The following is a 14,349-nucleotide window of genomic DNA, read 5'->3' as shown; positions in this document are numbered from 1 at the left end:
AATCCACATTGCATATAGAAGATGCTTGCCATGCTAGACATCCCGTACCCCTTGTTCCCTTGGGTCTCTGTCTCCTGTAGTGCACTATACTGTGCTCAGGGACCTCCTTGGCAGCCCAGTTCAGAGTCCTTCCCATCTTCCTTCAGCCCCAGTTTGTTCTTGCTTCCTTCTTGGAAGGAGAAACATCTTTTTGAGGTCCGTCCAGAGGCCAGCAGAGACTTCTAGTCTGTTACTTTTCTCTGAATTCCACAGGAGATTGCCATCAGGAGTTGTGCGGAGTCCCTTCTCTTGCTCTTAGAAGGTGATGGGAATCTATACTTCAAGCCCATCTATACAGGGACCTCCTCAACCCGAATGTACACCATAAAGAACTGCACGAGGCTGCCCATGGCCTTCACATGGAAGATCCAGCAGTCTGACAGCAAGGTCCTGTCTGTCAGGCCAGCCACAGGCTTCCTCCAGCCCTATGAAGCCATGGTAAGTTCAGGTTCTACCAAAACTGTATTTTGATATATTAATAGATGGAGGACAAGTGAGAGCACAGGAGAGTTCATTGTGTTCTTCTGCTGTTCTTCTTCCTGTATACTCAGCTTGTAAATCTACTGCATTCTCTGAGTACCTTTTAAGAGCAGTGAGGATGAACAGATCTCCAAGGGCTGACTTTGAATATCTGAATGTGCATTCCCAATATGAGCCTTTGACACAGGCAGAGGTGATGGAGGACTGCAGTGAGAGTCTCCAGTGCTCTCTGTAGATCACTTGGCTAACTGCAGTGGAGCAAGGGGCTCTGCATTGAATGCAGACATTGTTGTGTATAGGATTGACTCTGGTCTGGAGCTCCTGTGAGCTCTCTCATTCTCTCTCGTAATTCCAGGCTCAGGAATGGACTTTTACTCCTGACAAGGTGACCAAGTATCTCCTGCGAGCTGTGGTGTTCGTGAGCTGGAAAAGCCCAGCCCCTGAATCTCCCAAAAGCGTCCATTTTACCTTACGGATTGTTGGGGAGGGAGCACCGGGCAGCATCAGGGTAAGGACCTGGGACACACAGAGTAGCAGGAGGGGGACTGTGTTGGGATAGTCCACAGATCTGTGCAGCTGCCTTAATTTTCAGGCAGGTTTCCTAAGGAACCAGAGCCAAATAAAATAATACTTTGTAAGTCAATTCCCAGTGTCAGTGGCGTTGGACAGAAAGGTCTTAGAGATATTTAGTCACTATAAATTGCATGCAGGTGGATTGCCAGCTAAAAGAGAGGAGGGCTTTTGGTGCAGTCATGGAGGGGCTGGCAGACAGAGACACGCTGGCAGCCTTTGTGCCAAGTGCAGCTGGGCAGCTAGTGTCCTCACAACCCCTAACGTGTTGTACCCAACCCAGCTAGCAGCCCAAATAGCACTAGGAGAAAGCCTTTGGAGTCCCTTGCAGCCCTGTTCCAGCATCTCCTAGGGCATGTGAGGCCCTACACAAAGTAGGGAGCTCTTTACACTGCATGTTGTGTGCCAAGGGATCAGCACAGTGGTGAGTTGAGTGGTGACTACACTTGCTCACTCTGTGTAGCAGTGACCTTTGCATGCTGGGCTTGTGTTCCAGGCACAAAAGGAGCACCTGGACCTCGGAAATGTTCTGGTTGGTGACCTGCAAAGCTGCAGCATAGTGCTGCTGAATGATGGGATCTGTTCTCTGAAGTTCATCCTCAGCGTGGAACAACTGATCACCAGGCCTTGTGACCCTGAGGAAGTCTGCAGCGATCCGCTGGGTACTGAGGGAGAATTAGCTTGGAATGGGGCCTTGGTCTTCCCTCTTTTCTGCAAAATCACACTAGCATGAATGCAGAGGTTGGGCTGCTTGCTGGCTAGCATGCAACTATTATCATAAGCACCTTAAGGAAACCATATTGTAAGAGGTAAAAGTATGCTTAAGAGGACATGAGGCAGTCTGTGTGTGGGTACAGCAGAGCAGCTTATTTTGTACCATGCAAGCAGTAGAAACATTTCAGTGTTACATTAACTTTGCAAAACCTTTCTCAGGAAACACACATACCTTCTCATCCCCATCACTGACTTAATCAAGAATATCTGTGTTGGCTTCTTGCTCAAAGCTAATTTTGTGTGTGTGTGTGTGTATGATTCTGAGTATGATCAAAGCAGCAGTGTTTGTTCTACATGTAAGGACTGAAGAAAGTGTTTTTCATTTTAAAGATCCAAATTTACACTTTAAAGATCCAGTTTGAAGTACATATAGTTAAGTTGGCTAGAATAAGTGAAAATAAATGCTGGGAGACTCATCGGAGGGAATTCCCACTGCATGGGCGCCTCTTACAACCCAGTGGTAAGGAGGCTCCCCAGACGCGGGGATGTGCAGACCGGGCACATCAGTCAGAAGTCAGAGGGAGCTATGCCACCTAGCGCAGCCCTGGTAAGATGGCAGGAGTGGGTGCTTGCACTGCGCAAGGGATGTGAAGGTGCTTCTGCACGGAGGTGCACAGGAGGGCAGAGGGCAGTTCTGGAAATAATGCAGGCAGGGTGTGCACTGTCACTCACCCTATGTGTGAGTGTGGTTTACATCTTACATTTGCTGAAGGAACAGGTCCCTCAGCGATTGAGAAGCACCTGCTGCTTTGCTTAGGGATGTGCTACAGGTGACTCTTCTATCTTGCTGGAAAAAGCAAAACTCAGAGCCTGGCGATTGAAGTTAGACCAACTGAGACCTTGAAATAAGCTGTGATTTCCCAGCAGAGAAGGGAGTTAAACAAAGCAGCTTCCCAGGAGAAATGGTGGAGTCCGGCCTTTAGCTGCCTTTCCAGAGGGCCTCCTCTGGGGAAGTTCTCTGCACTTTGCCTGCTTGGGGAGCTGTGCTGAATGCGTGTGTGGTGTAAGAGATATCAGAGGTACCAAGAGCTCACGCCACCTCTTTTCTCCCACAGCTTTAGAGCTGGAACCCTCCAGAGGGACGATCCCTGCGAGGTCAAAAGCTTTTGTGAGAGTGTCGGTCAGGCCAGCCCGTCAGCTGCATTACACCTGGTCAATCAAGTATAATATTTGCACCCCCACAGGTAAGAGATGGGTGTTTTGGGGAAGGGGGAGAAATTCACTCCCTCCCAGCCAAGTAGACTGTGCCGTAACAGGCTGAGCAGCACAGTTTCCAGTGTAACGGCCCAACATGCAGAAATCCCTGTGCTGAGCAATTCGACAGATCCTGCATGCTGTTTCCCTTTTGCTTCACCTTTTGGGATTAGATATGATTGAGCCACAAGGCACAGGAACAGGGAAAGCTCTAACTTTCCTGCTGCTGTGCTCACAAGATTCTCTGCTCCTCTGCATAACCACAGCTTCCTATGATGTATCCTGAAATATATTCTGAGAGCTTCATGCAACCAGTCCTATGTAGCAGGGGTCCTTTTTACAGGCCTGGATTGGTCCTATGTGAGGCAGAATGTACTAGGTCTAGAAAGGCATGGAGAGTGGCAGCAGGGATATTCAGAGGTGAGGAGCAGTATCTGTACAAGCAGGGAGTGTTTAGACAAGGAGTTTTCCTCTTGGAGAATAAAAAATGGCAACGTCACATGGATGGTATGGAGAAGACAAAAAAAAAAACACGCTATTTTTTGTTTGTTTGTTTTCTTCCCAGTGTGCAAACAAGGGGTGCTTGGTAAAGTGATTGGGCTGTAGGCTTAAACCTAAGAAGTATGGAGTTGCATAGAACTACACTGTGAAAGTACCCTGGTGACAAGGACCATATTCATAGATTCTGGTGATTTCTAAAAGCGGAATTTAAGTTATGGCTGGAAGTCAGCGGTTCAGAGGTTTTCAAAAGCTGCCAAAGAAAAGACTGTGTGCAAGTTCTGTGCTTTCTTTGGCCTGGGTAGGGTGTTTATCCAGTCTGCTGTCGTGGACAGCTGCCCCTTAGTGATGTTTCTCTCCCAAGCTCCGGATCTTGCAAGCATGGAAGAAGAGCCACAATCCCTCTGCTGCATAGAAGCAACAGGTGTCTACCCAGCCTTCTGCGTCGCAGATGCCTGTTCAGCAGGGAGTGCTAGTGGTGTCAGCAGGTTGTACCTCTGGAGGCTTTTCTCCTTGGACAAATTGAATGAATACTTGGAACAAGACCCAACTCCCAGCGAGCTCACGTACAGAGTTCCTACAAGGCACAGGTGAGATGAGGAGATGGCTCAGAGGAGCCCTCAGTTGCTAGCACAAGCCCTACATAGATGCTGTGGCTCTGGGCCTGTTTGGCAGCTTACTGCTGCATAGCTCTCTGTTATTTTAGCCCAGTCCCTGCAGGCAGTTCCACTTCTCTGCTTACCCTCCCTAGAGAAGAGCAGCACAGACAAAGAATAATCAAATTTCAAGGGATCTCCAGAAGTCTCTGCCCAACCTCTTGTTCAAAGCGGAAATGACTACATCAGGTCACTCAGGACCTTGTCCATTTCAATGCTGAATACCTCCAAGGGTGGAGAAACCCCATCCTGTCTGGACACCTGATTCCAGTGTTTGACTGCTTTAGAACAGAATCATTTAGGCTGGAAAAGGCCTTCAAGGTCATCAAACCTAAGATGAACTTTCCTGGATGTTTTTTCCTAATATCTAATTTGAATATCGTGTTGCAACGTCATGCTGTTGCCTTCCTTCAGCCTTTGCTTCATAAGGCTGAGCAAGTGCAGGTTTCTAGTTATTCCTTGTAAGTAATGTGCTGCAGTCCTCAACCATCTTGGTGGCTCTCCACCGGACCTGTTGCAGTATGTCAGTGTGTTCCTTGCAATAGGGAGCTAAAAAGAGGCCTCAGCTAAGCAGGACTCTCAGATCCTCCAAATATACCACTCGCTCTCATTAGTCATATATAAAAGTTGGGAGAAAATCCAAAGGCATTCCTTACACCCAGCATCCTTTCTCCAAAAATGGCCAACAACACAAAGTCAGGGAAGAATTTTAAGGAAGACAGATGGAGTAGAACGACCCTTTCCCCTGTCCTGCCCTGCCAGCTCTTCTTCCTGTCTCAATTTAATCTTTCCTTTCTCTCCTGTAACCAGCACATGCTTGATCCCTCCGGTGTACACTCCTTTCATGGTGGATTTCAACTTTGGGGCTGCCCCGATGGGCTCAGAGCCTACCCTGGTGGTGCTCCTGCTGGTGAACAAGGGCGTGGTGCCCGTGGAGTGGTAAGCAGTGCCTGCTGGAGCCCAGCCTCCTCCCCAGGGTCTCTCTGGGGATATGGAAATGCTCACAGGGGCCATGAGATGTCTGAATATTGATGGGGTGGATTTTATTGGTGTAGCTTGTGTTGTGGGGCTGTGGGTGAGTTCGTTGGTGGGTCTGGGTGGGGAAGCCTGGCTGGACTGAACACGCTGACCGTGGCCCTGAGCAAGCTGTCTGTCCTTGTTGCTGACTGGATCCCTAGGGCCTTCCTCTTTCCTTCTGATCAGAAGATGGACATGGAACACTGGGCAGAGGATGCTGAGTTTAGCCCCTGTGAGCTGCACCAGATGAGAATTCAGGATAACCAGCTCTTCACTGTTTCTCCGAAGTCAGGGAAACTTCTTCCAGGACAGGAGGAATGTGTCCAGCTCTCACACAGGTGATGGCAACTATCTGCACTTCAGGGCCTCATCCCGCATGACAGGACAGCAGAATCCCCTCTTTTTCCATGCCAGATCCTTTCCCTTCACATGCCACTTGCCCACTTTGACATGGCTTTGGCCTAGAAACTCAGGTTCCTAAATTGGTGTGTGACTAAAATCAACATTGCATCACTTTTTCCCACCCAAGCACAACTGTCCCGCTCCCTCTCTCTATGGCCCTTACGCAACAGTGACTCTTTAGCAGGGAAATTAGTTGTCTCTAATGTACTGTGTGACCCTGATTCTGTCACCACAGACACAAGGTTGGTGGCTAATGGTTTTTCTCTTTCTCCTCTTCTTGTGCTGCTAGACATGATTTCATTGGCACCGATTACCTCCCCGTCCTGCTGAAGGCTTCCTATGGCCATGAGATTCTGGTAAGGTAGCAGGTATCTCTTGCTTCTGTTTGCAGAACAGCAGGTAGGTACCAAATTACCCATTATTTTTCCCAGAAGCTACGTGGCAGGAAGGAGGCTCTGGCCTTCCCCAGGAGTCTGCACTGGCCAGGCAGTAACACAGGGCCAAGCAGAGACGTAAAAACAGCGTCCTGACAAACCTGTGGTTTCAGCACAGTGTGCTGGGGCAGTGCATTGCCAAAATGGCCCTTGGGTGTAGCATCTGCTGGTTTCCTCAGAGCACAAGAGCACAAGTTGCAAGAGGATATGTATATGTATATATATGTATATATATATCTTTTTTTTTTTTTTTAATATTCTTAACCTGTATATTCTATTGGTGGTGTTAATACAGAATGGCTTCCTCCTCCAAAGTCCAAAGCAGCCCTCCTGGGTCTTACCATCCTTGTGTGTTTTCCACACTCAGGTATAATTCATGGACAGGATCTCTGTGTTTCTTCCCCTCATTTCATCTGCTGCACAGCAAGTTCTTCCGTGCGGTGATCCCGGAGTTTAGCTGTGCAGCCCACCCTGCTTCTCTCATATGCAGTTTTCCTGATTGTCCCCACCTCATCAGCTCTCTCCTCTCTACAAAACCCTTTGGAAGGTGCTTTTCTCCACATGTACCACCTGCAGTGGCTGCCGTCTGGGGACACGCACTGGCACAAGGCTGGCAGAGCATCCTCCAGCTCTGGAGGCATGGAGGCAGCTGCTCCCACTGGCCCAGAAGGTGCTCCCTGCATCCCTGCTTGGTCCTCCCACTTCTTTCTGCTTGCCAATAGCCGAGGCGCTTCCTACTCATTCTTCCTGCTTCGCTGCTTGCTAAAGCATCCCCGAGCTGATCCGCTATGTGTTTTCCCTGGGCATTTCCTCGGGCCTGGAACTAATTTGCCTCTCTCTCTCCCTCTCTCAAACTGTCAGTTAGAGTCAAAGTCACCTTGTGCTCTGCCGGGCACAGCTCATGCCCGGCTGAGCCTTCCTGTCTGTCTCTGAAGTTTCCTATGAGACCATTGTGTTCACACATCTCTTTTATTTTTCTTTTCTTTCAGGACTGTTGTCAGCTGAAAATCCAACCCTTTGACCAATCTGTTCAAACAGTGGCTTAACTGTGCCTTCTCTCAAAGCCCTTGGACAGGCTCTCTGCTCTGCCTGCCTGGCACAATCCTGAGAGTGGCAGCCAGCGTTTCACCAGCTGGCCAGTGAGGGATTAGGCTTTGGAGTACCAGAAGCCTATAGGGCACACACCTCCCCTGGCCGCACAGCCAGGGGCTTTGGTGGCTACCAGAAGCCACCAACCTACCTCACGTTGTCACTGTAGAGGGGGCTGAAAAATCATGGGATGCTAAAAGTCCCGTGGGTGCACTGGAGCTCTGGCAGTGGCAGAGACCTGGAGCAAAGGATCTGCAGTGCCAGTACCAAAGCACTAATATCAGAAAGTAGGAGTGGAAGAGGCTCTTCCTCCTGCAGAGAGGGCAGCTGAGGGGCCGAACACAGTGTGCTTTCACTCCTTCCAGCCATGGCATGAAGAGATGGTGGAGACCACCGTGACTGTGCTCATATGCCAGGGCTGTACCAGTCCTCACCTGGGAACTGAGTGAAACTTGCAGCATATAGGCCAATCTTAAGGGAATTAAATGCTGTAATGACAGCCCAGAAATTAAGTTTTGGAAAGGTGATATAGCAACAATAAGCAGAGGTAGAGACTGTCAGGCTACGGTATTGTCCAGTGGTTCTGTTGGAACCCAAATTGCCTGGCTTCAGAGCGGTGTGAGCCAGCTGCAGACTGATGCATCAATTTTTTTGGGGTGGACCCAACTCACCTCTGCGATGGCTTTACACATACGGGCAGTTTAACCTCCCGTTCTGCTTCCCCAGCAGAGTGTCTGCTGCTTCTTCAGGAGTTGCCCTCACTGCTTCCCCCCTACTTTCAGTCCTGTGATGACTGGGTTTAGAGGTGCTCCGAAGGAATCAAGCTGATTTCCCACAAGTAATTTCTTCTGGCTGCAGGATGAAATTTCAGTGGGACTTGTTTGTCACCCAATTCCTTGTCCAGGAGGGAAATAGGGCCTTGAGCTGCCTAATGCTCTCGTGGGTCGTCCTTTGCCTCATCTCCTTGGCCTGCCTGTAACAGTGCAGCTGTGACATGCAGCACATGCTCTCCGGGCAGCTCTGTGCCCTGGGGGCTCTGGTGTCCCCGTCCTCTCACGTTCTAATTCATTGCAGCGGGATGAGGTTTGTGCTCTCTGGAAGGGGAACCGATTACCGCAGGTCTTCACGTTTCTCCGTTTGTTTCCCTGTAATAATAGTCCCCTAATTGTCACATCCTGTGTCTAAGGAAGCTGATGACAGTTTTGCCTCAGCAGTTCTGGTCTGGTGGAATCAAAGGCAGCCTTTTGACACAGGTAGTACAAATGGGTGTTTCACTCCCAAAGCTCGGGAAGGTTCCTGACCCTTTTTCCCTTGCAATTTGAAAGTGCCAGCTATTGTCCTTCTTTTATTTGCACTGTATCTGGCTTGCTGAGGCCCTTAGAAGCTGAACACTCATGTAGTGCTTTGAAAAGATGAAAGAATGAAATCCCACGTGGGACTTTGCTAGTATTGTATTTCTAGTCCTCTCTCCCTCATTGCTTTGCTTATGGAGCTGAACTGGAAGGGGTTCTTTTGAAGAAATCGGCATTCTCTGCCTTGTTTAAACAGCTGGTATGGTATCTCCTTCAGGTGTCTGTCCAAGGCATCCACCCAGCATCACAAATGTCTTCTCCATCTTCTGTGTATGCGCTTGAAAAGTAGGCATGTCCTGGGCTTAGCTAATTGCGAACTGCAGTGAGTTAGCTCCCTTTACCCATGCAGAGACATTATTAGCTCTGTGACTGCTTTGCCGCCTCTGTCTCTAGGCAGCAGACAGCTCTGGGGTGCTTTGGGGTGATCCTGCTGGAAATCACACACCATGTCCAGCCTGTGTGCAGGCTTCTCAAAATACAGGATCCTGTGTCTATGCCTTTCCATGAAACAGCTCTTACAAATCCCTCTGCTTTGCTTGATGGGGTGGCTGCTTTGCTAACAGGTTACTGTTAATCGTCACTCGATCACCTAAAATTCAGCTGGGATCTTCTTGCAGCCTTTGGACCCTGTTACACACAGTCTTGGAGCAGCATGTTCTGCAGAGTGGGGACATCCAGATGGTCCCTTCCAAGAGGAGGTGATTACTTAGCTAGAATTCTGGCTTAGGATTTTATGGCAAAGGGTTTGGATGTCACAGCTGCACAGTCTACTGTGTACAGACACTTTTATTCATGAAGAATTTCTACTACATACTTGCAAGGAGAAGCACTGAAGCTGGTGCCTGATATAGAAGGGAGAAAGGTACCATGTTGCTGATACAAGATGCCAGCCTCCCAGAGAAAAGCTACCAGCTGAGTAGGCTCTCCATCTCCTTTCCTCTGTCTTAGGACTCGCAGTCCTGGTATTACCAAATTTCAAGCTGTAAATGTGTTGCTCTCAGTTTGCCAAGTCCTTCCGAGTCCTTGGGTGGTTGTTGGTGACGGGGCCAAGGCTTTGTGAGAAAGTGACTGTGTTTCCTCCTGCTGTAGCTGAACTTCAGAGGCATGACAGTGAAACAGGACCAGCGCTACGTTCATTTTGCATCCACTAAGCACCTCTTCACACCCATCGCGATTGGGACTTCCCACCCTCCGACACAGGTGAGCATCCTGGGGCCAAACCCAGCAGCAAGCAGAGGGAACGTGCTAGCGCGTCACTGTGTCCAAAGGAGCAGCCGTGCCTGAAGCATTTCCCAGGAAACAGAGTGGTCTCCACAGGACAGCACCACAGCAAAACTCTGCACCTAGTACTAGGCAGAGCCTGGAAATTGGTGCCAGGAGCTTGTAGGGAAAGTACCTCTCGTCATCTCCAGGTCTACAGGATTTGGCATTTACTCTAGGCAGAGTGCACATGAGGTGTGTTGGGCTCTTCCCCTGTTCTCCTGCGTTGTATCTAGGTGAAGACTTGTCTAGCTGCTCCAGGCACTCTGGGAATTAATGTTAATTAGTTTCTTAGTAAATTAATTGAACTTCCTTAAACACTTATTCAGCAAGAAAAGGTAGCTTTGATTCTATTCTGCCTAATTTACTTGGAAAATGAACAAGTCTGAACTGAATTAAGATCACTTTAACAAGAGTGTTTTTGCATTTCAAGTAATCCACTTTCCAGTGATCCCTTTAGCTAATTTGTATTAATTTTCTCCTAGCCTGAATTCACAGGGTGCCACGTGGAGGGGCATTGTAGTCATTAATGTGCCTGCTTGGTGATAAACCTTCAGCACAGTCATCTATTAGAGTCTAAGTGATAACTCCTGACACCATGAGGTCTCCTCATGCTTAGGAGACTGGCTAATTAATTACTCATGGTTATCAGAGTTCTCTGGGGACGTGTTAACTGCTTTAACTTGTGCAGGGTGTAACAAGCATCGCACTGTGATTAACTTCAGGTTTATGAACTCTATAATGGTGGCTCCATGCCAGTGACGTTTGAGGTTCAGCTGGACAGCATCATGAGGATCCAGAAGGACAATTTTCAGCATCCTGTGTTCGTCTGCTTAACTCCCAGAGGAGAAATCCCCCCTGGCACAACAGGTCAGATTGAGTGGATCTTCTCACCGCTGGAAGCCAGAACGTACTTGGTAAGGCCCTCCTCAGAATTGCCAGAAATAGTTTCTTTCTGCTATCCTGTGCCGAAAATTCTTTAGATCTTGTATTGGTGGCTCCATTCCTCCAAGGAGCAGAATCTGAGAGCAAAGAAGTGACTGCTCTGGTCAAGAAACAGAGCAGATCATCTTGTAAGTCTCTTCTTCCCAAAGGACACATTTCTTCCACAACCAGAGTCATCCCAGCACGTATTTTTCAAGGATCTAATAGTGTCCATGGGAGTATAAAAAGCTCTCTGGAAACAGCCTTTCCAAAGGCCGCTGACCTAGGCTGCAAGAGGCAGGCATGGCCAGAGCTGGAGCACAGCTCATAGCCCCAGTCCACTCATGGTGGTTGCATGAGAGGAAAAGAAAAGAAAAAAGAAAAGAAAAGAAATAAAAAGAAATAAAAAGAAATAAAACAGGAAAAAAAAAAAAAACACCACCACAACTTCAGTTTTTGTTGTGAAATGGAGTCCCTGCCCCTCGCATACAGAACTTGCTGTTTGCCTGCTTGACTGACCTTCCTGGGTGAGCAGGAAAGGCCGACAGAGAGGTCAAAGCCTAAAAGAGCAAAGAAACACGGAATTCTCTTCACCCATGAGTGTGGTTTACATAGAGGCAGTCCATTAGCAAGTACACTGCCTCCTTGCACATCTCTCCCAAATATGACTCCGGTCTTAATATTTTTATTCTGTCCAAGGCAGGTTGAAGTTCCCATCCACATCCTGGGGGGTGATGCAGCTCTGGTCACCTTCCAGGGAAGAGGCTACGATCCGAATACCACAGGAGAGAACACCACATTCAGCGAAGTCTTGTCTCCTTCTGTCCTTCTGGGTTCTACCAAACTGACTGTGCCTGGGCAGGTAAGCCCTGGAAAAGACTGAAGTGGCCCCATCTAGCAGGAGCCTCTGTTGCAGAGGAGTCCATTGCAGTGTGATGGGCAGGGTATTTCCCTTCCAGCAGGTCATCTAGAGCCTGATTCACTAAAGCTGTTGTTCTGAAAGGTGCCTTCTTTCCAACTTGCTGATCCTGCTGCCGTTAGGATGAAAAAGGCTTTAGGGTTTGTTCATTTTCTGAAATTTCCATTAAAAATTATGCCCATTGCAGCTACCTTCCTTGTCTGCAGATATAAAACCTTTTCCTTGGCAATTCATTCACACATTAAGAAAAAGTCACACTGCTGGCACGTCAGGGCTCAGCTGCCTCCGCTTCACAGCCAAAGCTGGACCAAGCGATGCACAACCTGCACCCAGACTGCAGGAGGGTCACTGCTTCGGGGGCATCCTGAGGAATGTGCTTGCCTGACCTGCTGCTGGCTTGTTTGGCCTGGGCAGAGCTGGCCTGCCAGCCTGCATGGTCTGTTGTGAAACTCAGCCGCAGACCCCAGTGCAGTAAGCGTTACGCAGCAGCAGCGCTGAGGTACAGCAGGCAGGTAAGGGGTTTGTTCCGAGTGACATTAGCACACCTTCCCCAGAGCCCAGCCACTGCTCTTTGACTTCCTGCAGGGCGGTTTGCATTGCTGGGAAAAGCAAAGAGAAGGTGATTAAAAACCCGTCTCCGGCTTTACAGTGCTAAGAGTCATTCGCTCGGAAAATGATCACTGTAATGAATTTGCTCTGTGCCTGGAGAATGGGACAGGCTAGCAGCATGATAGTAACGGGGTGAGGCAGGGAGCAGTTCCCAAGAACTCACAGCCAGGCTGAGGAGAATTTTGTCTAAGCACAGAGCTCACACTTCTTCCAACTGAAGTGAGGAAAAGGCCTGGACTACAAGTGCTGCACAGAGAGTCTGGGTGCTGCTGGTCCACCCCCGCTGCACCAGGGCTGTCCTCTTGCTGCAGAGAGTTATTGCAGCCAGAGTAAATTGAGAGAAACGTAACACTCATTCCAGTTGTTATGGTAAAGGTAACCAGCTAGTATTTTTATTATTATTATTATTATTTTATTTTTTCCTGTACTTTGCTGTACAACCTGAAGGTGAATGTGTGGCTGCCCTTCCCCATATGCCATCTTCCTTCACTGTTGCTCTCCCTGGTTTCGCCCTCTTTCCTGCAGGCGGCCACCTTATCACACCACCAGATTTGTGTTGGAAATATCCCAGACTGCACCAGAGTGTGTCGGCTTGTCTTTCTCAACAATGTCTCGGAGGGCAAGGCTGTTGTGTTCACCTGGAAGACGAGCACCGTTAAAGACAGTGGGGTGAGTCGTTCCTTCCTTCTCCTCTATTCTGCACAGGGGACAGGGGGTGGATCTCTGTTGTGCCACAAAAAGACCTTCCTCTCCATTTTCACCCAGACACTGAGAAAACATCCTGGAAATTGGATTTTGTACTAGCTGTTTAAAGGAAAGGGCAGAGAAAAGTGGAGGCAAGGGTAGGATAGGAGGAAAAAAGGATTCAGAAAGGGTGTCTGAAGATTTCAGTGAGGATAAGTGAACCTCAAGCTAAAGGATGTGATGAGCCTCGGGACTCCATCTACCAGCAAAGTCTAGTCATGCCTTGAATACAGCAGCTGTATTTCCCTCATACCACCTACCTTTCAGAAGGGCGCCAGGAGAGAAATCTCACCACTCTGTATTTCCTGCAAGGAGAGGGCATTGTATTTCCTGCAAGGGAATGTATTTCCTGCAAGGGCACGGGACAGAGAAACAAATCTTCTGTGGATTTCCTTTTCCCCAGGTGTTGCAGATTGCTCCAGAGGAGGGGGTGATGCAGCCTGGAGAGAGCATCCCCTGCTTCATCACGCTGCAGCCTTCAGGGATCGCTTCCTTGTACAGCATAGACCTGGTGTGTGAGGTGAGACCCGGGAGGAACGCGTGTGTTCCCATCACCTGGGCAGTTCACTGCAGCTCCCAAACAGCTGGCCCCAACAGTCAGCTGCCTGCTGGCTTCCACCTGAAGGAACCCTTAGTAGCTCTGTAATGCTGGCCAGCACTTCTCCGTACTGAGGCAACGGAGCTTCTTCTCGTCTGGTGCTGTGTGTCCCCCTCTGTCTGTGTGGCTCACTAGGTGAGGTGTAATTGTGCATCCTGGGGCTTTGTGAGTTGAACGGAGGTACAAGAAGTCACTGTTTGAACAGAATTGGCTTTCAGTGGGAGTCAGACACTTAAATATCAGTGAAAAGCAAGTCTCGCTTCTGTGAGACTGGTGGGGGCCCAGCCTTGCAGTACTGTCCCCCTGGCCAGTACACTGGCCAATTTTCAGGTGTCCTGTGGCAGAAGACTGTGTCTTCTCTGTATAAGCCTTACAATAGCACTGTTCTCTCCCCTTCCTGCCACTGGAGGACGTGATGGGGAGAAAGGGAGGAAGGGCTGACAGGCATGAACTTGAGCCAGAGGCTCTGCTGTTTGCAGCTCCTTTCTCGCCCTGCTCCCTCAGTCATGGCTTGCTCCGTAGCTATACCTCCAGGACTCCCTGCGTCGGTATGAGAGGGACCTGCAGGAGTGGGAAAGGGAGAAGGAACGGCAGGCTGTGGAGTTCACCATCACGGAGAAGGACCTCAGGACTGAGAAGAAGCCAAAGTCACCTGCAGGGGTAAGCGCTGCCAGAATTTTACAACAGCTTGGCTCAGCTTGGAAACAGCAGCCAGGTGTCAACAAGGGCTCTGATCTACTCAGGTTCTCGTAGCTGGTCTGCGGACAGTGGGAAATGTGATTTTGACTTC

At 49.2% G+C, this 14,349-nt stretch overlaps 1 protein-coding gene across 8 annotated transcripts in view; it reads left to right on the top strand.

Moving 5' to 3' along the window:
* CFAP65 (cilia and flagella associated protein 65) overlaps window positions 1-14,349 on the top strand; it is a 43,174-nt gene that overhangs the window by 11,106 nt on the left and 17,719 nt on the right. For 7 of the 8 annotated variants that reach the window (XM_035332188.1, XM_035332190.1, XM_035332189.1 and 4 more), the window contains 14 exons: window positions 253-477; window positions 875-1,027; window positions 1,586-1,751; window positions 2,919-3,047; window positions 3,920-4,145; window positions 5,022-5,150; window positions 5,390-5,566; window positions 5,920-5,986; window positions 9,595-9,705; window positions 10,491-10,682; window positions 11,393-11,551; window positions 12,743-12,886; window positions 13,365-13,481; window positions 14,082-14,219. In XM_035332188.1, the coding sequence (XP_035188079.1) occupies window positions 253-477; window positions 875-1,027; window positions 1,586-1,751; window positions 2,919-3,047; window positions 3,920-4,145; window positions 5,022-5,150; window positions 5,390-5,566; window positions 5,920-5,986; window positions 9,595-9,705; window positions 10,491-10,682; window positions 11,393-11,551; window positions 12,743-12,886; window positions 13,365-13,481; window positions 14,082-14,219 (2,133 nt within the window). Of the gene's footprint in view, window positions 1-252; window positions 478-874; window positions 1,028-1,585; window positions 1,752-2,918; window positions 3,048-3,919; window positions 4,146-5,021; window positions 5,151-5,389; window positions 5,567-5,919; window positions 5,987-9,594; window positions 9,706-10,490; window positions 10,683-11,392; window positions 11,552-12,742; window positions 12,887-13,364; window positions 13,482-14,063; window positions 14,220-14,349 lie in introns of those variants that run through there. The other variant, XM_035332194.1, reaches the window with a different exon arrangement.

Source organism: Oxyura jamaicensis, chromosome 7 (genome assembly GCF_011077185.1).
Source record: "Oxyura jamaicensis isolate SHBP4307 breed ruddy duck chromosome 7, BPBGC_Ojam_1.0, whole genome shotgun sequence".
NCBI lineage: Eukaryota > Metazoa > Chordata > Aves > Anseriformes > Anatidae > Oxyura > Oxyura jamaicensis.
The sequence above is the reverse complement of the archived record's forward strand: the minus strand, read 5'-3'. Positions and strand labels throughout refer to the sequence as shown.